The sequence below is a fragment of the Hemiscyllium ocellatum genome, chromosome 38, assembly GCF_020745735.1.
Source record: "Hemiscyllium ocellatum isolate sHemOce1 chromosome 38, sHemOce1.pat.X.cur, whole genome shotgun sequence".
Classification (NCBI taxonomy): Eukaryota; Metazoa; Chordata; class Chondrichthyes; order Orectolobiformes; family Hemiscylliidae; genus Hemiscyllium; species Hemiscyllium ocellatum.
In genome coordinates this window covers 20,621,718-20,648,084 of record NC_083438.1, presented here as the reverse complement: position 1 = coordinate 20,648,084, position 26,367 = coordinate 20,621,718, and the positions used below count along the sequence as shown (strand labels likewise).

Here is a 26,367-nt window from a genome sequence, read left to right as displayed (position 1 = left end):
CGTATCAATAAAATTCGCTGCTTCAGAATTTGACTCGGACTGAAATTTATTAATATGTGAGTTTTATTTCTCACACAAGGTTATGTTGTCCTTGGTTTTTCTTTCAGAGGGATTGTAAAGACAGAGGTTCTAATATGTCTGGAAATTTCTACTTGAAAAAAAACTTTGAAGTGTTTTTTAAAACACTTGTACAATGTAAGGGGAATCATCATTTCTCCTAGTTCAGGGTTTGGTTTAAACAAGCTGTTTTGTTTGCGGCTGCTGGTCAAGTTTTGTTGGAGACAAGAAAATTGCAGATGCTGGAATCCAAGGTAGACAAGCAGGGGGCTGGAATAACACAGCAAGTCAGGCAGCATCAGCAGGTGGCGAAGTCAGCGTTTCCGGTGTAATTGGGAATCTGGAGAAGCTGCTGGGACTCAAAGAAGCACCTCCATGCTCTCTCTCCAAGGGCATCCAGGCATGAACATAGTCGCAAAAGAGAGGCAGGCAGTTGGGAACTATTAAGCCCCTCCACATCCCGCTGCCTGCTTTGGTTGCTGGCAATTTTAGCCAGCTCCAAGGGCAGACCCAAGAGGAGGTCCTCTGACGTGCCCTTCTCCAGGCGCCCAAATATTAAGAGCGTGGAACTGAAGGGACCCCAAAAGAACAAATCTTTTTAAAGAGAACTAAAGGGTACAATCATCCACAACCAATATAGATGTGGTTCACAGCCTTCCCAACACAAACAGTTGAGGCCAGAATTTATTGACCATCCTTAAGTGCCCAGTGCCTAGGGGACAAACACATTGCTGCAGTCAATACCAGGTAGAAATGGGAGATTTCCCTCCCTTAAGGACAATTGTGTTTCAATGGGGTTTCATGAGAATTGATGGTAGCTGTATGATCACCATTAGGCCAGAGATTTAACGGATTCAGATTTCACTGTCTGCCATGGAGGGGTGACAGAGAAATTCAGTACTTAAGAGATTCTGGATGAGTTGATCAGTGCAAGTACTAGTGCCCCACCCCGGATTTCAGTTCTTCAGCCCTGGTTCCGCCATGGTGGAACAGGTGGCAGTTCATGTCAATCTGAAACTGCAACCGTAAGTGGGTAAGGCCAGCAGGCAACAAGTGGAGGGAGGGGGCGTGGAGTGGAAAGCAAGAGATCTCTGCACCCAGACCATCCTCAACTTGCTCAGAGTGACATGGCAGAGCTGGTGGGCGGTGCTAGGTGCCAGGGGCGGGGCTAAGTGCCACAAGGCAGGGCTGAGTGCCGGGGGCGTGGCTGGAAGGGGTGGAGCAGGGCTTAAATGGGAGGGGGCGTGGCTGAGCGCGGGGGCGGGGCTGAGCGCGGGGGGCGGGGCTGAGTGCCACAGGGCAGGACTGAGAGTCGGGGGCGTGGCTGAAAGGGGTGGAGCAGGGCTGAAATGGAAGGGGGCGGGGCTGAGTGCCAGTGGGCGGAACGTCGTGTTCAGGGGGACGGCCTGACTGCCAGGGGCGGGGCTAGAAGGGAGAGGGCGGGGCTGGGTGCCGTGGGAGTACAGTTGAGTAGAGGAGGGCGGGGCCAAAAGGGAGGGGGCGGGGCTGAATGACGAGTTGCGGGCTGAAATAAGGGGAAGGGGCTGAGCGCCGGCAGACGGAGCCGAATGCGAGGGGGGGGGCGGCTGAGTTGACGGGCGCGGCGGTCAGGGGGCGGGGCTCAGGATGTGGAGGCGGGGCCTAGGGCGAGGAGGTTCGGCGAAGATTATGGCATGAAGCGGCGGCGGGGTGAGGAGGGGCCAGGCGTCACGTTCGTGAGTTGGGGGGGTGAGAAGGAGGAGGAAGGGGCGTGTCTGAGAGTGCTCAGGCGCGGCTGGGATAAAGGGGGCGGGGCGCGATGTCGTCTTGGGCGTGGGGGCGGGGCGCGTTGGGCCTGGGGGCGGGGCGCGTTGTCGTCTTGGGCGTGGGGGCGGGGCGCGTTGGGCCTGGGGGCGGGGCGCGTTGTCGTCGTGGGCCTGGGGCGGGGCTGAATCGGCTGGAAAGGCTCGCCCCAGAAATAAAAGGGTGGAGGCGATGCCTATGACGTAACAGTCGAAACTCCTGGGTGACGTTGGAGTGGTCGGTGCCACGGCTTGGGTAAGGATGTAGTATCACCGGAAGAGCTTCTGTAGGACCGGAAGTGGGTGAAGAGTGGAGCCTTTAAGTGTTGGATTGTGAGAGGCAGACAGACAGACAGACGGGAGGTGAGTGAGTGAGTGAGTGAGTGAGTGAGTGAGTGAGTGAGTGAGTGAGTGAGTGAGTGGTCTGGTGACCCTACTTCAGAGAGGCACTTGGGTTTATGTAGTGAGTTTCATAGCCTGACTGTATGTCTGAGCTGGTAGCTGATGGAGTGCAAGGAAACCTATTTAAAAAAGGATGTAAATCATTGGGGAGTAGTTTGGAGAAGGGTTCTGAGACTAATACCTGTAAGGGGTAGATAGAGGACAGATCTGGCTTGTGTTTCATGAAAGGCGGATGGATCAGAGGTGACTTGATTGAAACATATAAGATCTGGGCCCCTTGACAAGGTGAATGTTGAAAGTACATTCTCTTTTCTGGCAGGTTAACAACCACGAACAGGGCACTCATTCTGAGATTTATCTCGTTGACCTTGTTTCAATCCTACAAAAGGTTGAGGTATATGGGCCAAAGTCAGGCAACTGGGGCTAGTTTTGGAAATCTGTTGGGCGAGAATGAGTATCCTTGCTTTTGACTTGAACTGGGTTGCCCTGCTCCCTATTTCAAAAGGTGAGGGGTTTGTGGCTGAGGTCTGAGCAGCAGCCAGGCACCAAGAATTCTGATGAATGGTAATGGGGAAGGATTAGAGCTTTGTCGTGCAGGATATCTGGAACAGAATGGGAAGGGTGGTCAGAAAAGAGGCAAGAGCAGTGATGGAGTGACTGTGTGCTGTTGTGATGGCCTTTTGACTGCTTGCTGCATTTGGTCATGTGCCTACATCTGTCTATTTGCCTTGCTCTATCACTCACGTGCAATCTGTCCAGTTCACTCAAATTTGTTCTGTCTGACTTGTGCCTGCTCGTGCTCTTATTCTGTGATGTGTGAGCCTTTTGTCTATCCTGTTGATTTCTACTACTTCTCCTGCCCTCCACCCCCTCCCCACATTGCTGTCATTCGTCCTTGCAATCCATTACATCATTCACACACACACACTATCGCTCATCCAGCATTCATGTTTGCTTCCTCCTTTTGCTGCAAGATCTCTCTGTCTGTCATTCCCCTGTCCTTTAATGCTAAGCTTTGTGCCCTTGCTCCCACAGTTGGCACACGCTGATCCACTGGTGCGATGGTGGACAACCGTTTTGCCACGGCATTGGTGATTGGCAGTGTCTTGGCCCTGATCTCTGCAGTGTACATTGCTGCTGCCATTGGTACTGACCATTGGTATGAGTACAGGAGCCGGCCCGGCCTTTCAGAGATGAACAGTACTGAGCTGCAGCCGAGTAGTGAGGAGTTTGATCGTGAGGACAGCGATGAGTACATGTACTCCCGGGCGCTCATCATGTACAATGGCACCATTGGACTGTGGAGGCGATGTATCAGCAAACTCAAGGAAGGCTATTGGTTCAAACCACCACCAGAAGGTTCGTATGCATTGAGAGCTCTTTCTCTGTCCATTTCCATGTTGGAATTCCTTACCCTCTCTCCTTCTGCAGTGCCCTCTGTGCTCCCCAAGCATGCACCTCATCGTAGCCTCGCCTTAATCTGCCCCCTTCCGTCTGCTGTGCTGCGTGCTCTCTTTTGTTTCCCCACCACCCCCCCATCCCAAATATGAACGGTGCTATCCAACTTACCCCTCCCACTTCTGCAACACCCCCCCCCCCCTTCAGAAAAGTACCAAATATGAGCAGAATGGCTGACCAGGAAATTCTTCAGCTTGCTATACAGTCATAGTCATGTTTAACTCAGCCCCATCTCTTCAGGCATGCCCTCCTTGAAGAAATGCTGCTCCTGTCTCTGACAGGATTTCCTTCCAGTCTTTTTTTGTTCACTGTCATTAATTTCGTTGTCACTTCTGGTATTTTCCAATGTATTTGCGAAAACCCGTTTCCACAGCCGCACCATGTTCCTCAGTGACTGTCTCTGGCTCAGACTCTCCCCAGCGTGGAATCCAATTCAAGTTTTGAGTCTACCCAGGATCACTGGTGCTTCCATGATAGTCTACATTCCTTCGTCACCTATCCTCACCACATCCTGAGATCCCCATTTATTGCCAGATGTTATCATGTTCACACTCTTGACCTCTCTTTGTTCAAAAGCACCGCTTCATAGAGTCAAAAAGATGTACAGCATGGAAACAGACCCTTCGGTCCAACCCGTCCATGCCAACCAGATATCCCAACTCAATCTAATCCCACCTGACAGCACCCGGCCCATATCCCTCCAAACCCTTCCTATTCAGATACCCATCCAAATGCCTTTTAAATGTTGCAATTGTTCCAGCCTCCACCATTTCCTCTGGCAGCTCATTCCATACACTTACCATCCTCTGTGTGAAAACGTTGCGCCTTGGGTCTCTTTTATATCTTCTCCCCTCTCGTTTTGGACTCCCCCAACCCTGGGTAAAAGACCTCATCTATTTACCCTATCCATGCCTGTCATGATTTATAAGGTCACCCCTCAGCCTCCAATGCTCCAGGGAAAACAGCCCCAGCCTATTCAGCCTCTCCCTATAGCTCAAGTACTCCAACCCTGGTAACATCCTAGTAAATCATTTCTGAACCCTTTCAACATCTTTCTGTTAGGAAGGAGATTAGAATTGCGCACACAGTTCCAACAGTGGCCTAACCAATGTCCTGTACAGCCGCATGACCTCCCAACTCCTGTACTCAATATTCTGACCAATAAAAGAACGTATACCAAGCACCTTCTTCACTATCGTTTCTACCTGCGAATCCACTTTCGAGGAGTTATGAACCTGCACTCCAAGGTCTCTTCGTTCAGCAACACTCCCTAGGACCTGACCATTCAGTGTATAAGTCCTGCTAAGATTTGCTTTCCCAAAATGCAGCACCTCCATTTATCTGAATTAAACTCCATCTGCCACTTCTTAGCCCATTGGCCCATTTGGTCAAGATCCTGTTGTAACCTGAGATAACCTTCTTCGCTGTCCACTACACCTTCAATTTTGGTGTCTTTGGCAAACTATACCTCTTATGTTCTCATACAAACCATTTACATAAATGATGAAAAGTAGAGGACCCAGCACTGATCCTTGTGGCACTCCACTGGTCACAGGCCTCCAGTCTGAAGAACAACCTTCCACCACCACCCTCTGTCTTCTACCTTTTGAGCCAGTTCTGTATCCAAATGGCTAGTTCTCCCTGTATTCCATGAGATCTAACCTTGCTCACACTCCCATAGGGAACCTTGTCGAACGCCTCACTGAAGACCATATAGGTCACATCTACTGCCTGCCCTCATCAATCTTCTTTGTTACTTCTTTCAAAAGCTCAGTCAAGTTTGTGAGACATGATTTCCCATGCACAAAGCCATGTTGACTATCCCTATTCAGTCCTTGCCTTTCCAAATACATGTGCATCCTGTCCCTCAGAATTCCCTCCAACAACTTGCCCACCACCGAGGTCAGGCTCACTGGTCTATAGTTCCCTGGCTTATCCTTACCGCCCTTCTTAAACAGTGGCACCACGTTTGCCAACCTCCAGTCTTCCGGCACCTCACCTGTGACTCTCGATGATACAAATATCTCAGCAAGAGGCCCAGCAATCACTTCGCTAGCTTCCCACAGAGTTCTCGGGTACACCTGATCAGGTCCTGGGGATTTATCCACGTTTATGCATTTCAAGACATCCAGCACTTCCTCCTCTATAATATGGACATTTTTCAAGAGTCACCATCTATTTCCCTACATTCTATATCTTCCATATCCTTTTCCACAGTAAATACTGATGCAAAATACTCGTTTAGTATCTCCCCCATTTTCTGCGGCTCCACACAAAGGCCGCCTTGCTGACTTTTGAGGGGCCCTATTCTCTCCCTCGTTACCCTTTTGTTCTTAATGTACTTGTAAACACCCTTTGGATTCTCCTTAATTCTATTTGCCAAAGCTATCTCAAGTCCCCTTTTTTCCCTCTTAAATATACTCCTTTAAACTCTTCTGAGGATTCACTAGATCTATCTTGTCTACACCTGCCATATGCTTCCTTTTGTTTTAACCATATCCTCAATTTCTTTCGTCATCCAGCATTCCCTACACCTATCCACCTTCCCTTTCACCCTGACAGGAATATACTTTCTCTGGATTCTCGTAATCTCATTTCTGAAGGCTTCCCATTTTCCAGCTGTCCCTTCACCTGCGAACATCTGCCCCCAGTTCTTGTCTAATATCATCAAAATTGGCCTTTGTCCAATTTAGAACTTCAGCTTTTAGATCTGGTCTATCCTTTCCCATCATTATTTTAAATCTAATAGAATTATGGTCGCTGGCCCCAAAGTGCTCCCCCACTGACACCTCAGTCACCTGCCCTGCTTTATTTCCCATGAGTAGGTCAAGTTTTGCACCTTCTCTAGTAGGTACATCCACATACTGAATCAGAACATTTTCTTGTGCACACTTAACAAATTCCTCTCCATCAAAACCCTTAACACTATCGCAGTCCCCAGTCTATGCTTGGAAAGTTTAAAAATCCCCTACCATAACCACTCTATTGCAAGTTTGCCTCTCAATTTCCCTCTGACTATTCGGCGGTCTATAATACAATCCCAATAAGGTGATCATCCCTTTCTTATTTCTCAGTTCCACCCAAATAAGTTCCCTGGATGTATTTGGATTAATTCATCCTGACTGAGCTGTTCCCTGGTTCTGCTTCATCCTCTAGCTCACGCGATGTGCAGTTCTGAAAAAGGGTCAGTAGGCCTGAAGCGTTAACTCTGATTTTTTTTCCCCCAGAGATGCTGTCAGACCTCTAGCAATTTGTGTTTTTCATTCTAATGTGTTTGAAATCCTTCCTTACATAAGGAAACTCAAATGGCTCAGTGTGTTTGAGATGTAGCCTCACCGCTCCTGAAAAGAAACATATCATCTTTTAATGTTCAATTTATACTGGATGCCTGCAGGGTCAGACAATGCTGCACTCCCAAACCCTGGGGTCTCCCTTCTCTACCTCCTCTCCCTGACCGCTGACTGAGTAAGGAGACCCTCATCCCGAGTGATGTGATTGTCTGCTGGTAGAAGGAATCCAGAGAATTTTCCCTTTTCCACAGCAACTGTGGTGTGAGCACAAGCTGCTCGAACTTCAAGCACTTGAGTGAACTGTGCTTGCCTGAGATCCTAATGTTATCCAGGGGCTTCCATGTGTTTCCACCCTAACCCAAATCTCCTTCCATCTTGTTCTGGTAGGGTCAGAGAGCATCGAAGGAGGCCTTTGGCCTGTCATGTCTATAAAATATTACTGCAAAGTAGAGGCCCTGTGGCCCTTGACGTTGCGCCATCCTGTCAGACCAATCTCGAGCCCATCTATCCTACACTATTCTGTTAGGAGAAAGTGAGGACTGCAGATGCTGGAGATCAGAGCTGAAAATGTGTCGCTGGAAAAGCACAGCAGGTCAGGCAGCATCCAAACAGCAGGAGAATCGACGTTTTGGGCATGAGCCCTTCTGGGCTGGAACCTAGTTTCCTGAACAAGGGCTCATGCCCGAAACGTCGATTCTCCTGCTGTATGGATGCTGCCTGACCTGCTGCGCTTTTCCAGCAACACATTTTTCTACACTATTGTTTCCATACATATGTTTATCCAACGACTGTTTAAATGCTCTGAAAGTTGGTGAGCCTACTACTGTTTACAGGCTGTGCATTCCATGACCCTACTAACCTGAGTAAAGAATCTACCGTTGACATCTGTCCTGTATCTATCACCCCACAATTTAAAGCTATGTCCCCTTGTGCTAGCCATCCCCATCTGAGGAAAAAGCTTCTGCTCTATCTAATCCTCTGATGATCTTACTGGTCTCGATTTAAATCACCTCTCAACCACCTCCTCTCTAACGAAAACAGCTTCGTGTCCCTGAGCCTTGCCTCATGAGAGCATCCCTCCATACCAGGCAACGTCCTGCTAAATCTCCTCTGAATCCTTTCCAAAGCTTCCATGTCCTTCCTATAATGCGGTGACCAGAACTGTACACGATACTCCATGTGTGGCTGCACCAGAGTTTTGTACAGCTGTTGCATGTCATCGTGGCTCTGAAACGTGATCCCTTTACCAATAAACGTTACCACACTGTATGCCTTCTTAACAACCCTATCAACCTGGATGGCAACTTTCAGGGATCTATGCACATGGACACTGAGATCGCTCTGCTCGTCTACACTATCGAGAATTTTACTGTGAGTCCAGTGCTCTTTATTCCTGTTACTCCCTCCAAAGTGAATCATGTCTCATTGTTTTCCACATTAAACTCCATTTGCCACCTCTCAACTCAGCTCATCTATTTTCCTCTATAACCTGCAACATCCTTCAGCTATTCACAACTCCACTCACCTAGTGTCATCCACAAGTTGACTAACCTACCCTCCACCGCCCTCATCCAGGTCATTTATTAAAATTAGATTAGATTACTTACAGTGCGGAAACAGACCCTTCGGCCCAAAAGTCCACACCGACCCGCCGAAGCACAACCCACCCATTCCCCTACATTTACCCCTTTACCTAACACAACGGTCAATTTAGCATGGCCAATTCACCTGACCTGCACGTCTTTGGACTGTGGGAGGAAACCGGAGCACCCGGAGGAAACCCACGCGGACACAGGGAGAATGTGCAAACTCCACACAGTCAGTCACCTGAGTCGGGAACTGAACCCGGGTCTCTGGCGCTGTGAGGCAGCAGTGCTAACCACTGTGCCACCATGCCACCCACTAAAATGGCATACAGCAGTGGCCTCAAAACAGATGCTTGCTGTACACCACTAGTAACTGGACTCCAGGATGAATATTTTCCCATCAACCGCCACCCTCTTCCTTCTTGCAGTTAGTCACGTCCTGATCCAAAGTGCTAAATGACCCCCCCCCCCCCCCCCCCCCCCGTCTCCCGCCTCTGTGTTTTGTGCAATAGCCTACCATGGGGAACCTTATCAAATGCTTCACTGAAATCCACATACACCACGGATGGGGAGGGAACAGGCAGGCAGGGGAGGGAACCCCTGTGGATGTTCACCTCCATAACAAATATACTGTTGCGGGCGATGACCTACCAGGGATAAGCCCTGGGGTACAGGTCTCTGTCACAAAGTCTGTCCTTGTTGCTCAGAAGGGAAGGGGACAGATGAGTAGAGCATTAGTCATTGGAGACTCTGTAGTTAGGGGGATAGATAGGAAGTTCTGAGACTCACGGTTGCTTCCCAGGTGCCAAGGTTCGTGATGTCTCGGATCGTGGTTTTGGGATCGTTGAGGAAAAGCAGCCCCAAGTCATGGTCCACGTAGGTGGTAATGACATGGGTAAGAAAGGGGATGGGGATTGAAGGCAGAAATCCAGGGAGCTAGAGTGCGATACCAAACAGAGTTGTTATCTCTGGTTTGCTGCCCGTGCCATGTGCTTGCGAGGCAAGGAATATGGAGAGGGGACACGTGACTTCAGGAGTTGTGCAGGAGGAAGGGATTTGGATATCTGGATAATTGGGGCTCATTTTGGCTTTGGTGGGACCTCTATAAACAGGATGGCCTCCACCTGAGCCAGAGGGGTACCAATATCCTGGGGGGGAAGGGAGCGAGATTGCTAATGCTGTTCAGGAGGGTTTAAACTAATTCAGCAGGGGAATGGGAATCTAAATTGTAGTTCCAGTGTCTAGGGGGTTGACAGTACGAAAGGTCAGAAATGAGGTTTCAAGGTCGCAAGAGTGCACCAGTAAGCAGGAAGGTGGGTTGAAGTGTGTCTACTTCAACACCAGGAGCATCCGGAATAAGGTGGGTGAACTTGCAGTATGGGTTGGTACCTGGGACTTAGATGTTGTGGCCATTTCGGAAACCTGGATAGAGCAGGGATAGGAATGGTTCTTGCAGGTTCTGGGATTTAGATGCTTCAGTAAGAACAGAAAGGATGGTAAAAGAAGGGGAGGTGTGGCATTGTTAGTCAAGGACAGTATTACAATGGCAGGAAGGACGTTTGAGGTCTCGTCCATTGAGGTAGTACAGGCTGAGGTTAGAAACAGGAAAGGAGAGGTCAGTGTTGGGAGTTTTCTATAGACCTCTGAATCTTTCCAGAGATAGAGGAAAGGATAGCAAAGAGAATTCTGGATAGGAGTGAGGGTAACAGGGTAGATGTTATGGAGGACTTTAACTTTCCAAATGTTGACTGGAAATATTCTAGTTTGAGTACTTGATGGGTCACTTTTTGTCCAATGTGTGCAGGAGGGTTGCCTGACACAGAATGTAGACAAGCCAACAAGGGGTGAGGCCGTGTTTGATCTAGTACTGGGTAATGAACCCAGCCAGGTGTTAGGTTTGGAGGTAGGTGAGCACTTTGTTGATAGCGACCACATTTGGGTTAAGTTTACTCTAGCAATGGAAAGGGATAGGTATATAACACAAGGCAAGAGTTATTACTGGGGAGGGACGGCAATTATGATGTGATTAGGCAAGATTCATGATTCGTGGGATAGAGAAGGAAACTGCAGGGGATGGGCACAATTGAAATGTGGAGCTTATTCAAGGACCAGCTACTGCGTGGCCTTGATAAGTATGTACCTGTCAGGCAGGGAGGAAGTGGTCGAGCAGGGGAGCTAAGGAAGTTGAATCTCTTGTCAAGTTAAAGAAGGTGGTTAATGTTGGGATGAGATGTGAAAGTCCTGTTCGGGCGCTTGAGAGCTACAAGTTTGCCAGGATAGACCTAAAGAGTGTTACGAAGAGCCAGGAGGGGACATGAAGGCATTGGCACATATGATGAAGGAAAATCCTAAAGCATTATTTCCGTATATCAGGAATAAAAGAATGACGAGAGAAATACTAGGGCCAATGAAGGATAATGTTGGAAAATTGTGCTTGGAGTCTGAGGAGATGGGGGAAGCGCTAAATGAATATGTTTAGTCAGTGTTCACACTGGAAAAAGACAATGTTGATGAGGGGAATACAGGTATACAGACTACTAGACAGGATTGAGGCTCACAAGGAGGAGGTGTTAGCAATTCCGGAGAGTATGAAAATACACAAGTTCCCCTGGGCTGGCTGGGATTTATCCTAGGGATTCTCTGGGAAGAGGGGGAGCAGATTGCAGAGCCCTTGATTTTGATCTTTTATGTCATCATTGTCTACAGGAGTAGTGCCAGAAGACTGGAGGATAGCAAATGTTGGCTCCTTGTTCATAAAGGGGAGCAGAGAGACCCCTGGTAATAATAGACCAGTAAGCCTTTGGTTGTGGGTAAAGTGTTGGAAAAGGTTATAAATCTCATCTCATTATAATCCTGTAGAGAGGAATACATTGATCAGGGGAAGTCAACACGGTTTTGTGAAGGGTAGGTCGTGCCTCACAAACCTTATTGAGTTCTTTGAGACGGTGGCCAAACAGGTGGATGAGGGTAAAATGGTAGATGTGGCGTACGTGGATTTCAGGAAGGTATTTTATAAGATTCCCCACGGTGGGCTATTACACAAAATACAGAGGCGTGGGATTGAGGGTGATTTTAGCGGTTTGGATCAGAAATTGGCGAGCTGAAAGAAGACAGAGGGTGGTGGTTGATGGGAAATGTTCATCCTAGGGGTTTGGCTACTTGCGGTGTACCGCAAGGATCTGTTTTGGGGCCACTGCTGTTCGTCATTCATTTTTGAAAATGACTTGGATGAGGGTGCAGAAGGATGGGTTGATAAGTTTGTGGATGACACGAAGGTCAACAGAGTCGTGGATAGTGTCGAAGGATGTTTGCCGGTTACAGAGGGACATAAACAAGCCGCTGAGCTGAGATGTGGGAAATGGAGTTTAATGCGGAAAAGTGAGGTGAGTCAATTTGGAAGGAGTAACAGGAATGCCGAGTCCCGGGCTAATGGTGAGATTCTTGGTAGTGCAGATGAGCAGAGAGTTCTCGGTGACCAGGTACGTTGTTCCCTGAAGGTTGCCACCCAGGTTGATAGGGTTGTTAAGAAGGCATATGGTGTGGTAGCTTTTATTGGTAGAGGGATTGAGTTTTGGAGCTGCAAGGTCATGCTGCAGCTGTACAAAATTGGGGTGGCACGGTGGCTCAGTGGTTAGCACTGTTGCTTCACAGCAACAGGGTGCCAGGTTCGATTCCAGCCTCGGACAACTGTCCGTGTGGAGTTTGCACATTCTCCCCGTATCTGCGTGGGTTTCCGCTAGGTGCTACAGTTTCCTCCCACGGTCACAAAGATGTGCAAGTCAGGTGAATTGGCCATGCTAAGTTGTCCATAGTGCTAGGTGCATTCGTCAGAGAGAAATGGGTCTGGGTGGGTTACTCTTCGGAGGGTCGGTGTGGACTGTTTGGCCCAAAGGGCTTGTTTCCACACTGTAGGGAATCTAATCTAATCTAAAAACGCTGGTGCAGCGTTTTGTTCTGGTCATTGTGTTATAGGAAGGATATGGAAGCTTTGGAAAGGGTTCAGAGGAGATATACCAGGACGTTGCCTGGTATGGAGGGAAGGTCTTTTGAGGAAAGGCTGGGGGACTTGAAGCACAACTCCGAATAGAGAGAAGGTGGTCAAGACATGACTGAATTTTGACATCTGAGATTATCGGAGAGTTTAATAGGGTGGACAGTGAGAGTCTTTTATCCTTGGGTGGTGATGGCAAGCTCAAGGGGTGATAGATATAGGACACATCAGAGGTAGTTTCTTGATTGAGTAGTAGGGGCGTGGAACACACTGTCTGCAACAGTCGTAGACTAGCCAATATTAGGGGCATGTAAATGGTCATTGGATGAAAATAGAATAATGTAGGATAAATAGGCTTCAGATTGGTTCCATAGGTTGGTGGAACATCAAGGGCTGAAGGGCCTGTACTGTGCTGTAATATTTTATGTCCTATGTTCTACCACATCAACCACTTTACCCTCATCCACTTGTTTGGTCACCATCTCAAAGAACTCAAAAAGGTTGATGAGGCACGATCTACCTTTCACGTTGACTATCCTGAATCAACTTATCCCCGTTTTAGAGGATTATAAATTCTATCTCTTATAACCTTTTCCAATACTTTACCCACAAGTGAATTAAGGCTCAGTGGTGTATAATTACCAGGGTTTGCTACATTTGCTATCCTCCTGTCTTCTGGCACTATTCCTGTAGACAATCACGACATAAAGATCAAAACCAAAGGCTCTGCCATCTCCTCTCTGGCTTTCCAGAGAATCCTAGGATAAATCCCATCCGGCCCAGGGAACTTGTGTATTTTCGCACTTTCCAGAATTGCTAACACCTCCTCCTTGTGAACCTCAATCCTGTCTAGCCTTAATAGCCTGTATCTGAATATTCTTCTTGACAACATTGTCTGTCTTTTTCCAGTGTGAATAGTGATGTAAAATATTCACTTATTGCTTCTCCTATCTCCTCCGACTCCATCCACTATATCCTTGATTGGCCCTAATCTTTCTCTAGTCATTTCTTTATTCCTCATATACCTATAGAAAGCATAAGGGTTTTCCTTTATCTTATCTGCCAATGTTGTCTTATCTCCCCTCCGGGGGCTGTCCTTGGCTTGCTGTATTTAGATCTTTCCTGGCTAATGTGTAACACTCGAGTGTCCGAACTGAACCTTCACCTCTCGCCTTTACATAAGCCATCTTTTCTTCCTGACAAGAGATTCAGCTTCTTTAGTAAACCACGACTCCCTTACTCGAACACTTATCAAGGTCTTGTTGAAGCTGTCCCTTGAATAAGCTCCACATTTTAATTGTGCCCAGCCCCTGCAGTTTTTTCCTCCTCCTATGCATGCTAAATCTTGTCTAATTGCATCATAGTTGCCTTTTCCCCAACCATAACACTGCCCTGCATGAGTTACCTATCCCTTTCAATTGCTGAAGAAAACATAACTGAATTGTGGGAGAAAGTGAGGACTGCAGATGCTGGAAAACATAACTGAATTGTGGTCACTATCACCAACGTGATCATCTGCCTCCAAATCTGGCAGGGTTCGTTGGCCAGTACCAAATCCAATGTGGCCTCTCCCCTTGTTGACCTGTCTACATACTGTGTCCTGCACACGGCAAACAAAAACTGACCCATCCAAACTATTCAAACTGTTGTATTTCCAGTCAATATTTGGAAAGTTAAAGTCCCCCTAAACATCTACTCTGTTACACTCGCTTCTATCGAAAATTATCTTTGCTATCCTTTCCTCTACATCACTGGAACTATTCGGAGGCTTATAGAAAACTCGCAAAAGGGTGACTTCTCCTGTTTCTAACCTCGGCCCGTACTCCCTCAGTAGACGACGACTCAAATGTCCTTTCTGCCACCCTAATACTGTCCTTGACTAACAACGTTAAAAATTGCACAACACCAGGATATAGCCCAACAGGTTTAGTTGCAAGCACTAGCTTTCAGAGCACTGCTCTTCCATCAGATGAACAACTGCCTAATGAAGGAGCAGTGCTCCGGAAGCTAGTGCTTGCAAATAAACCTGTGGAACTATAACCTGGTGTTGTGCAATTTTTAAAAACATTGTCCATCCCAGTCCAACACTAGCATCTCCAAGTCATTTGGGGACCATTGACCAACAATGCCCCCCACCCACCCTTTACCAGCTTCTCTGTTCTTACTGAAACATCTAAATCCCGGAACCTGCAACAACCATTCCTGTCCCCTGCTCTATCCGTGTCTCCGAAGTGGTCACAACATCGAAATCCCAGCTACCAACCCATGCCTCGAGTTCACCCACCTTATTCCGGATGCTCCTCCTGTTCAAATAGACTCACTTCAAACCACCTCCCTGCTTGCGGGTGAGCTCTTGCAATCTTGAAACCTCATTTCTGACCTCCCTACTCTCAACCTCCCCGGTCACTGGAGATACAAGTTTTAGGTTCCCATCCCCCTGCTGAATCCTTTTTTTAAACCCTCCAGTTCAGCAACAGCACGAATCGACCCCCACCCACCCCACCCCTCTCTGGTTCGGGTGCAGACCATCCTGTTTATAGAGGTCCCACCTACCCCAGAATGAGCCTCCATTGAACTAGAATTCGATTCCATACAGTGTGGAAACAGGCCCTTCAACCCACAGCAGCCCTCCAAAGAGTAACCCCCCCAGACCCGTTCCCCTACCCTATGTTTACCACTGACTAAAGCACATAACCTAGACATCCCTGAACACTATGGGTAATTTAGCATGGCCAATCCACCTAACCTGCACATCTTTATCCAGGTATCTGAAACCCATCCGCCTGCATAATCCCTGTAGCCACGTGTTCAACTCCCTTTTCTTCCTATCCCTCTCCTCACTGGCACGGGCAACAGACCAAAGATAAAATCTGTTTGTTCCAGTGCTAAGCTTCCAGCCTAGCTCCCTGAATTTCTACCTTAAATCCTCATCCCTTTTCCTACCTATGTCGTTAGTGCCGATGTGGAGCTGCTCCTCCTCCCCCTCAAGGATCCCAAAGACATGATCCAAGGCATCATGAGCTGGCAACACACTAACCGTGAGTCTGTCCTTCCCACAGAACCTCCCAACTGTCCCCTAAATATGGAGGCCCCAATGACTAATGCTCTGTTCATCTCTTTTCTGTCGCTCTGTCGCTCTCTGCCTTCCTCCCCCTCCCCAAACATCCACCTTCTCTTCTGAGCAACAGGAACAGACTGTGCCAGAGATCTGTACTCCATGGTAAATTGTCCCATCCAGTATCCTCTCTCTTGATGGGAATGGCCACAGGGGACCCCAGCACTGTCTGCTGGTTTCCTTTCCGTCCCCTAACTGTAACCCATCTGCACTTTTGTCTTGTACCCGAGATGTGACTACCACCTTGTATCTCCTCTCAATAACCTCCTCCGCCTCCTGAATGATCCAAAGTTCATCCAGCTCCCTCTCAGGTTCCCTAACATAGAGCTGGAGTTGGGTGCACTTTCCCACAGGAAGTCAGCAGGGACACTAGTGGTGACCCTCCCCTCCCCATTCTGCAGGAGTAACATTCAACTGCCCTAATTGCCATTCCCACTATTCTAAATTCCCAAAGAGAATGTAGAAAAATGCAGGATTTAAAAAAAATCTTACCAATCTGGCACACAAAACTTTGTTTTTGGTTAGAGGAACATGATGGGTAGGAGACACTACCTGAGTAGTGTTTTATAAAGCAACCACCCAAATATATTACCTTACTTACTCAGCTGTCCCTTGTGCACTCCATCTATTCACGAGGTAAGTTTTTAAATCGGTGATTCGTCATTCCTGTCAGCCCCCTGGTCAAAGCTGCCACTTTTCCTGCTACTGAAGCATGTTGATGAACATACATTTATCTGCACACGGTCAACAACCTTCTGAGAAAGTTTAAAAAATCATACAACGCCAGGTTATAGTCCAACAGGTTTACTTGGAAGCACTAGCTTTCGGAGTGCTGCTCCTTCAGGTGATGAAGGAGGTGACTTTTAACTTTGTACACCCCAGTCCAACACCGGCATCTCCAAATCATGACTACTCTGAGAAAGTGAGGACTGCGAATGCTGGAGAGTCGGTAGGTGGTGACTGGAAAAGCACAGCAGGTCACACAGCATTCGAGGAGCAGGAGAGTCGCCATTTTGGGCATAAGCCCTTCACTCGGAAAGTGGAGAGATAAGTAGGAGGGGCTGTAGGGAAGGTAGGCGATAGGGAGATGCAGGCGGGGAGTGATTGTGATTGGTTGGTGGGGAGGGTGGAGTGGATAGGTGGGAAGGAAGATGGACAGGTCAAGAGGGCAGTTGGAGGGATGAGCTGGGGCGGGGGAGGGGGGGGTGGAAGGGAGATTGGGAACAAGTGAAGTGGCCGTTGATGCCTTGTTTTTGGAGGTTCCTGAGGCGGGAGATGAGGTGTGCTTCCAGTTGATTGGTGGCTTTGAAGTGGTCAGCCACAGGGTGGTGGGGCTGTTTGGTGGGTCCATCCCAGAGATGGTACCTGAAATGCTCCGCGAGTTGGCGTCCTGTCTTTTTGACGTAGAGGCGACCACATTGACAGCAACAGATGCAGTCAATGAGGTGGGTGGATATGCAGGAAAATCTCTGCTGGATGTGGACTGGGGTGGGGTGGGGCGTTCCATCCTTGTTGGGGTTAGAGGGGTGGAGCTTGAAGGCAGAGGTGCAGGAAGTGGAGGAGATATGCTGGAGGGCTTTGTTGATCACATGGGAGGAGAAATAGCAGTCTCTGAAATAGGAGGACAGCCCACTTCCCACATCTCTGCCCTTGAACTCCACCCCTCCAATCATGTAGCAAGGATAGCACCCCTCTGGTCCTCACCTTTCACCCCACTCAGCTCTGGATATAGCTCATTATTCTCCTCCATTTCGGCCACCCCATTTCAGACCTCAACAACAGAGATATATTTCCCTCCCATCCTATCTGCGTTTCAGAGACTGTGTGTGTTTCATCCGTGACTATCTTGTTCGGTCTGTGCCCTTCCTACCAACCCACCCTCCACTCCCGGCGCCTTCCCTTGCTGCCGCAAGTAGTATAAAGCCTGCGCCCACACCTTCTGCTCATCACTTCTCCATCTGAGGTCTGTTATGACGGACCCGCAGGGTCCCGTCTTTGCGTGTCCTTTTGGAAGGAGAGACCCACACTGGCATCTTTAGTTTGGCGCAGACTGTCGTTTATTCACAGAATCTTAACTGGGAAACGATACAACGAATTATCAAGCATGCATTCGTTGGAGAAGGCATTCCGAACTCCCCCCGTTCGGACTTGGCACAGTTATACTTCGCGCTGCCAGGAGTCCCCGGTCAGATTTTTCCTTGTCCGCCTTCCTCATTGGTCCGTTCATCTGCGCGCGATGGGATCCGTCTTCCCATTGGCCGCATCGAGGTGCCTGTCCAGCTCCTGCTGTGCTTGACAATGGCACAGACGTCCTGGGGCCAGCGGTTCCGATCCCGTAATCAATAGTTCATTGTTTAGAGAGTCAACTCTCATTACTATGTGTCTGACAGGCTAGTCGTTTTCCGTGATTTAATCAATAGTTTCAGCAAGTACATTAACAGGTACTTTTATCAACTATGAGTTCCGATAGAGCAATTCACACTGTCTGACAGTTACAGGTTCCTTTATCAATCATGAGTTTCGATGGAACAATTGACACTAGCTGGCAGTTACAGGCTCCATGATTTAATTAACAAAATGTATATCAATTGCGAGCTCCAGACAGGTAGTCATGCAGTTGCCAGCTTCAGCCCGCATGGCTGTTATTAACCGTTTCAGGGCTGGAGCTAGAAGTGTCTGTTGCAGTAATAGTATTACCCTCCCTAGCCCTACATTAAACACCCTAGTAGTGTAATCACCCCAACAGGTCCCAAAGGATCTTTTCACATCTGGCAGAGATTGTCCTACGCATCCACCCAACACATCTACTGTTTTCCTGTCGATGCAGTCGTCTCTACACTAGAGAGATAGGAAGTCAATTCGCAAAACGTTTCCAGGAACATCTCTTGGCGCACGTACTAAACAACCCCACTGTCCTGTGGCTGACCGCTTCAACTCCCCCTCACACTCCTCCAAGGATGTGCAAGTCCTGGGTCACCTCCACCACCAATCCAAGCCACCCGCCACCTGGAGGAAGAATGCCTCATCTGCCTAGGGACCCTCAACCACATGGCATCGACATCGACTTCATTTTTTTTTATATCTCTCCTCCCCACCACACCCCCCTCCACCTCATCCCAGATCCAACTGTCCAACTCTGCACCACTCTCTTGACCTGTCCTATCTGTCCATCTTCTCACTCAACCACTCCACCCTTCCCTCTGTCCTCTCACAATTTCCCCTCCACCTGCATCTACCTATCGCCTTCCCATCTCCCTTCCCCACACACCCCTCCCTCCAGCACCACCCCCTATTTATCTCTCAGCCCCCTTTCCCCTCCACATTCCTGATAAAGGGCTTATGCTTGAAATGTTGACTCTCCTGCACCTCGGATGCTGCCTGACCCGCTGTGCTTTTCCAGTGCCACATATTTCGACTCCCACAGCCTTAGTGGGTAGCATGGTGGCACAGTGGTTTGCACTGCTGCCTCTCAGCACCAGAGATGCCCCGGGTTCAATTCCCGCCTCAGGTGACTGTGTGGAGTTTGCACATTCTCTCCGTGTCTGCGTGGGTTTCTTCCGGGTGCTCCAGTTTCCTCCCACAATCCAAAAATGTGCAGGTTAGGGTGACTTGGCCATGCTAAATTGCCCGTAGTGTTAGGTGAAGGGGTAAATGTAAGGGAATGGGTCTGGGTGGGTTGCGCTTCGGTGGGTCAGTGTGGACCTGGGCCAAAGGGCCCATTTCCACATTGTAAGTAATCTAATCTACTATTCCCAGCATTTTAAGTCCCCCTCCAGATGCCCCTTCGGCTCAACAAGCCCACACCAATCCTCCGAGTATTCCACCCAGACCCATTTCCCCTATTACTCTGCATTTACCTCTGACTTATGCACCTAACTACACGTCCCTGAACGTTATGGTGAATACTTCCTGTGGAAACCCACGCAGACGCGGGGGAACGTGCAAACTCCATGCGGACTGTCGCCTGAGGCTGGAATTGAACCCTGGTGCTGTGAGGTAGCAGTGCTAACCACTGAGCCACTGTGTTTGCCCCTAATTTTTAAAAAGAAGTGTACTTTCAGACAGGATGTAGCTGAAATAAGTACAGTACCTTGGTTAATAACTGTTTGGCTACTTGTTTGATCTCGGCAAACTTATTGTTGAAACGACTATATTTGCCTCATGAAAGACAATAACACTAACATCCAAGTTCGGTGGGTCATGGGAAGGCAGACGGAATCTTGGCCTTTTTTAATTGAAAGGGAATGGGAGCATAAAAATAGGGAGGTTTTGCTAAAACAAGACATTTGTCTGACTGCAGCTAGAATACTGTATTTTTTTTTTGGGTCCCTTTTATTAAGGAAAGATGTTCTGGTGTTTGATGCAGGCCTTAAAAGGTTTGCCTGGGTGATCTTGGGTATGGAGGGACTGCCTCAATGAGGAGGGATTGAGGAGATTGGGCGTGCACTCATTGGAATTTAGAAGGAAGACACCAACCTTCCCAAAGTTCATCAGTCCTTTGACTGCTTTGCCTTCCAGCCAACTGTCCCTTTGGCCTTCTGCTGAAGATGGCACCCCTCAGTCTGTCCAATCATCATCTGTGCAGAGCAGCTGCAATGTTAGAGGCAAGAAGTTGTTGTTGTAGTTCAAATTCTCTCTGGTAACCTCCCATCTCCTGTTCTTTCAGAGACTGAATTTGGGAAGACTTTCTGAGTTATCCAAGTGTCAGTCGAATTCTGAATGTCTCCCTTTGTGGTTGCCGCTGAGCTAATACATTGAGGTGCCTGGTTTCTGCTGCAGTGAATCGATGACAGCAGTCATGTGACTTCTGGAAGCCATCTTGAAAGATTCTGTGTCCATTTTAATAAGATGTACTGTATTGGCCTTTTTTTTTATTCTTTTCTGAGAGACGGGTGCTAAAAACATTATCTGCTCTCCAAGTATCAATACATTCTGCCATGCACTGTTTGCCCTGTCCAGCGTTCTGCACTCTTCTTCCATAATTCCAAGTATAATGTTATCCTGGAACGCCTTTGCCGCAGTTTCTCACTGACAGACCCCACCCAACTCCCCCTCTTTCTTTCAGTGTCTTCCTTTTATATTTGATGTGAATCCTCTGATTCTTTCTTTCTGTTTTTGTTCCAGAAGTGAACCAGGGCAGTATGTGTGTCAGCTTCTCGCTGAAGAACCAGTTTACACCCAAGTACAAACAGATCGGAAACCACAACAGCGGAGTGGATTACGTCAGAACCTGTGAGTCCATTTTCCTCCCTCCTGCGCTTGAGGCCCCAATCGACCTCTCCAGGGTTTCGACATGTCTTGGAGAAACCCCTGCCTGAGGCTGTGCCCCTTGTAGCGCATTGGGGTTAGAACCTTCCACCCAGTCCCTGCAGTCGATTGCCCAAGAACCCAAGGCCATTGAGTCGCTCTACTCAGTTGCTCAGGATCGTTTTAGAGACCATTCAGCTCCTCTGTTCTGTTACACAGGCTTATGAGGTGACCGTTTAGCCCTTGGAGTGTGTTGCGCAGTGCCAAGAGGCCAATCAGCCCTCTTAGTCCTGTTACATTGGACTGGGAGCCATTCCCTCTGGATTAGGGTACGGGTAACTGGAACTTTTCCAACTTGTTACAGAGGAACAGGTGAGGCCATTCATACCTGTTATACAGGAATGGGAATGTCATTCACACCATTGAGCCTGTTATACAGGAGCAGGCACATCTGTTGTGTAGTATCCCTCGGTTTGTCTGTTCACAGCCCTCACAAAGTGGCTGCAGTATTAATAGCAAGGTGACAGGTTTTTCCAGACCAAGATTTACATCAGACTTCACTATTGTGACTTTGCATCTGCTATTCTCTCAGCAACTGAATTCTCATTCCTTTTGGGAAGACTCATTGACCAGTTCAAGCATTAATCGAATGGATCATGCACTGAAACCTTACTCTGGCCAACATGCTGGGACATCATTCAATAAATCTCTCTCTTTCTTTCTCACTCTCTCTCTCCGCCCTGGTGTTTTCAGACTTGAGTCGCTGTCAGATCCTACTCCCATTCATCAGTTTGGGTTTGATGTGTTTCGGGGCCCTCATTGGATTGTGCGTGTGTTCCTGTCGCAGCCTGTACCCTGCCATTGGCACTGGAGTGCTGCACCTCCTCGCAGGTAATGTTTGAAGGCCGCATCTGTTTCTCCCCTTGCTCGTCCTCCCTCCCTCCCTGCCTGCGCCCCTCTCCATCACTGCAATACTTCACAGCCTCGCAGCCGCCCATACAGTGTGATGTACCTCCTACTGCAGCAGCAGCCCAAATGTAGATGATTGATTCCTGCTCAGAATTGAACCCGGAGCCTGTGGGTTTCAAATTGAGGTTTGTTTTTGTAAGGTACCTCCCGACACAGGAATGAGACCTGTTGGAGATCACATGTTCTGGCAAAGATCAGCTTTTGTTTTAAACAGTGAAAGGCAACAGGTATACAAATCTTCATTCAATGTCACCACCCCGAAAGGAAGGAAGCAAGAGGGCAATTCTGTATGATCAAACAGTAAAGGGAAGGCAGGGATTGAATCAAAATAGAGCTGGAGGGGACAATAAAGCACTCTACTCGCTGCGATGTCCACCTTTCCCTGAAAATCTCTGGTGTTGGTGGACACTGTGTGTGCTCCTTCTCCCGGAACACCCGGGCTCTCTCATACCCGTGGAAGAGGGCCAGGCAGTTGGCCATAACGACCCCCCTCCACAGCCCACTGCCTGGACCTCTTTATGGCCAGTTCGGCCTGGGCCAGGAGCAGACCCAACGAGGAGGCCCTCTGACCTACCTTCTCTCTCCCAAGGTCAGGAGCGTGGGACTGAGGTGCAACCAAAAACCGAGAAGAAGTTCTTTAAGAAAATCAGAAAGGGAGTGCAAACGCCCACCCCCAATAGCACCACGGAACAAGCAGTTGGGCTGGGAAGTCAGTGAGGATCAGCTTCTATTGGAGTATAGGAATGGGAGTTGGCCATTCAGCTTATTGAACCTGTTTTCCCAATTAATGTGATCATGACTGATCCAATGCTTTAATGCCTTTTATGCGCACTATCCCTATGGCACTTTGCACTCAGTCATACAGTAGGGAAACAGAGCCTTCGGTCCAACCCGTCCATGCTAAGTTTCCCAAACTAAACTTGTTCCACTTGCCTGCATTTTGCCCATATCCCTTTCCCGTTCGTGTGTACCTGCCCTTTACATGTACCTACATCTACCATATATTGTGCTAGTTCATTCCGTATGCAAATCACCTTCTGAGTGAAAACATTGCCCCTCCAGATCCTTTTTTAAATCTTATTCTTCTTACCTTAAAAATATGCCTTCTAATTTTGAACTCCTCCACTCTAGGGGTAAAAAGATACTTTGCTATTCTCCTGATCTGTGTCCCTTGTGACCTTCTCAATCTCTATAAGGTCCCGTTTCGACCTCCGGTGAAAAAAGTTTCAGCCTATCCTTATAGCACAAATCCTCCAGATTGACCAGGATGTTGTCAATCTTTCTTGAACTGTCTCCAATTTAACAATATCCTTTCTACTGTTAAAACTTGAGCAAAGACCCCTGCGGTACAGACTTCAGGGCTCACATTTTGAGAAAAGCTGCATCTCTCGATCCTAATCGGCTGTTCCCTTGCTTTCAAATCGAGGGCCCAAATTGGATATTGCTGTCTGCCTCTACCTGTCTATCTCTTCCTGTAATGCTCCATCACATCACCTCTCACTCTCATCATAGCTCTATGAAGACCACATTTAGACCCATTTTGCCCAATCTCTCTGCATAGGGCAGTCTGTCTGTCCGGGGAACGGGTCTGGTGAGCCTTACTTGTATTTGCATTATGGCAAAAATATCCTCCTGGAGATGAGGAAACCAAACCTACACGCAGTACTCCCAGGTGCAGTCTACCCAACACCCCCCTACAGCAGAAGCAAGATTTCACGACTCCTGTGACAAAGGCTAATGTTCCATGAACATCTCCAATGGACTGCTTTTTCTTCGCATCGTGCATGAGATGTGGATGTCATTGGCCATGTCGGTATTTATTGACCATCCGTAATTGGATCCCATGTCGGCCAGGTCAGGGAAGGGTGGCGGATTTCTGTCCCTGAGGGGTGTTAGTAAATCTGCTCATTTTTGTGATAATCAGCAGTGATTTTGTGGTCCTCATCAGACTCTTAATCTCTTTTTTTTTTAAAAAATTGAAATCAAGCTACACTATCTGTTATGGCAGGATATTACCTAGGTCTCTGGATTAATAGGCTAGCAATAATACCACTTAACATTCCCTCCCCATAATGTAGGCTGTGATTTACTGACTAGGACAGCTAGGCCTCTTCCTGCAATGACTATATTTGCAGCCTCTTACCCTTTAAGGAATACTGTGTGTTCCGCCAACTAAAGTGAGCAACTCTTGGTTCCTCACATTTTTAACCATGTTTTGGGATATACTTTATGCATTAATGGCAACTCAAGGCAGTTGTCCAGAAATTTGAGCGTAAATTGTTTTGTTTTACGGATGGACTGCTGTGTGGTTTTTTTAACCGTGCCTTTGTCGCTTTCTCCCTGCCAGGAATCTGTACCCTGGGCACCGTGGCTTGTTTCGCTGCCAACGTTGAGCTCCTCCACGCCAAGATGCAGGACTCGGAGCCCCGCCCGGACGGGGAGTACGGCTGGTCGTTTTGCCTGGCGTGTGTATCTGCCCCTCTCCAGCTCATGGCCGCAGCCCTGTTTATCTGGGCCGCCCGCACCGACCGGACAGAATACAGCAGGATGAAGGCTTACCGGGTGGCTTAGCTTGTGGTTTCCCGTTGCTCGCTCCGATTTGTGAAGAGGCACTTCAATCATGTTTGGAAATAGCCGTGATGTCAAAGGACTTTTATTTTTGGTTCTTAATCCTTCCCTTCATGCATTTCAATCGTGGATGTTTAACCTCATAGTGTTCCATGGGGGGGTGTAGGCCCCCCCCTTATTTTTGCTCGGGACCCCACGTGTCGGTAATTCTTCAAATCCCGTCCACTCCCCACTCCGTTTTCCAGTGCCATGCGATCCTGAAGTAGTCAAACTGGATGCAAACTGTGGACAGGAAGGAGCTGTCACAAGGAGCTGGGTGCTAATGAGCAAACTATTGGAGTGCTTTGGTGGTGGCTGAGTGGGCCCAGGGTCTGCTCTTCATTTCCGCTCTTCAATAGTGCCTGTAGGCTCTTTTCTGCCCACTCTGCCCCCTTGAGAGGGCAGACAGGCCCTCTGTTATTGCCACCCCCATCCTTGCAGGGCTGTCACTGTGGCCCTTCCAGCTATGCTGTGCTCCCTCAGATTTGGCCCTCTTTTTAACAGTGCAGCATTCCCTGTGTACTGAGTTTTTTTTGGCAGGACAGTGCTCCCTCAGGCCTGGCCCTCCAGCAGTGGAGTGCTGCCTCCATTGCTGGCTCTGACCGCTCTGTGCTCCTGCAGTTCTAACCACCTGAGAGTGCAGCACTCCCTCAACAATGATCCTCTGACAGTACAACACTCCATTAGGAACGAGACTGTCCAGAAGTGGGAGCATCTTGTTCGTATTGACTCTCAGCGCAGTGCTCTCGCAGTTCTGACCTTCCAGTGGTGCAGTACTCCTTCAGCACTGATTCTTCTGACAGTGCGGCACTCCATTAGTAATGAGCTCCTGACCGTGTACTGCCCCTCAGAGTCCTATCCCTCTGCTGTGTTGTGCCCTCTTGGTGCTGCATTGAGACACTGGGATGTGGCCCCAAACAGGCATTTGGCTCAGAGGCAAGAGAGAGAGAGTGTCCTACTCAGCACAAAAGCTTTGTTTTTATATTTTTGCTGGCTAGCTATCTAATAATTGCTGAGAATGAAATGCTGTCATTTTCACAGGTCTTTGAGAACAAAGTCCCAATCTGGGTTCCTTCCAATCCTTAGGAGTGGGATGCCCTTGTAGTTCTAATTGAAAATACGTCTTCTCTCTTATGAGCTGAGCTGAATGAAATCATGACTGAAATGGATTCAGGAGGTAACAGTATCATGGATTCACTCGTTTCCTTTTGAGAATATGCGTCTGGGGGTGAACCGGAGTGTGCTCTCACTCCAAATGGAGGTGGCATTTTGATATAACCGGCCGTGGGACCTGGCTGACAAAGTACCTTTGTATATTGTAATCTGTGTGAGAAGTCCTTATTTAATAATTAGTGCATGTATTTTTATGATAGTTCTCCTGTGCCCTGCAATATTTAAGTTATTGAAATAAAAGCAGGTGTTTATATATTGGGTTTTCTCAAGTGTAGTCTGACCATGAGTGATTTGTCTGCTGCTGAGGCTTTCTTCTGCGTTTGTGATGAGTTGCTGTCATCACACGACTGTGAGATGAAGCAATCTGTTATTAGATTCAATACGGAAACTGAACATTGACTCACACGTGCAATACCAAAGTAGATGTGAAATGGCTCCGATACAACAACTTTCTGTACATTTGGATGGAATTGTCTGCCCTTCGGAGACTTGTCCCACAACTGAAAACTAAGGGAGGGAGAGAGTACTAAGGAAATATCCACATGTGGGTGAAGCATTTAATGACCTGGTCTCCACTGTTGTCTCGGGCAGTGAAGCGTCTCAAGTCTCGGGGAAAGAGGTTCACCTCAACTCTGTCAGAAAAGGGGCGGTTTACTCATTTTGAAACAGTGCCCCCTGGTTCTAGATTAAA

At 48.2% G+C, this 26,367-nt stretch overlaps 1 protein-coding gene across 2 annotated transcripts; it reads left to right on the top strand.

Moving 5' to 3' along the window:
* The first annotated feature begins 1,987 nt into the window (after nucleotides 1-1,987).
* Nucleotides 1,988-25,915, top strand: LOC132833861 (claudin domain-containing protein 1-like). Of its 2 annotated transcripts, none has more exons than XM_060852491.1 (5): nucleotides 1,988-2,094; nucleotides 3,276-3,599; nucleotides 20,805-20,912; nucleotides 21,681-21,818; nucleotides 24,244-25,915. In XM_060852491.1, exons 2-5 carry the CDS (start codon nucleotides 3,302-3,304, stop codon nucleotides 24,465-24,467), a joined length of 768 nt encoding a protein of 255 aa, XP_060708474.1. In that variant the 5' UTR covers nucleotides 1,988-2,094; nucleotides 3,276-3,301; the 3' UTR covers nucleotides 24,468-25,915. The 2 variants fall into 2 exon arrangements, with proteins under 2 accessions (XP_060708474.1, XP_060708475.1); XM_060852492.1 differs by lacking the exon at nucleotides 1,988-2,094 and adding an exon at nucleotides 2,119-2,201.
* The last annotated feature ends 452 nt before the right edge of the window (nucleotides 25,916-26,367 follow it).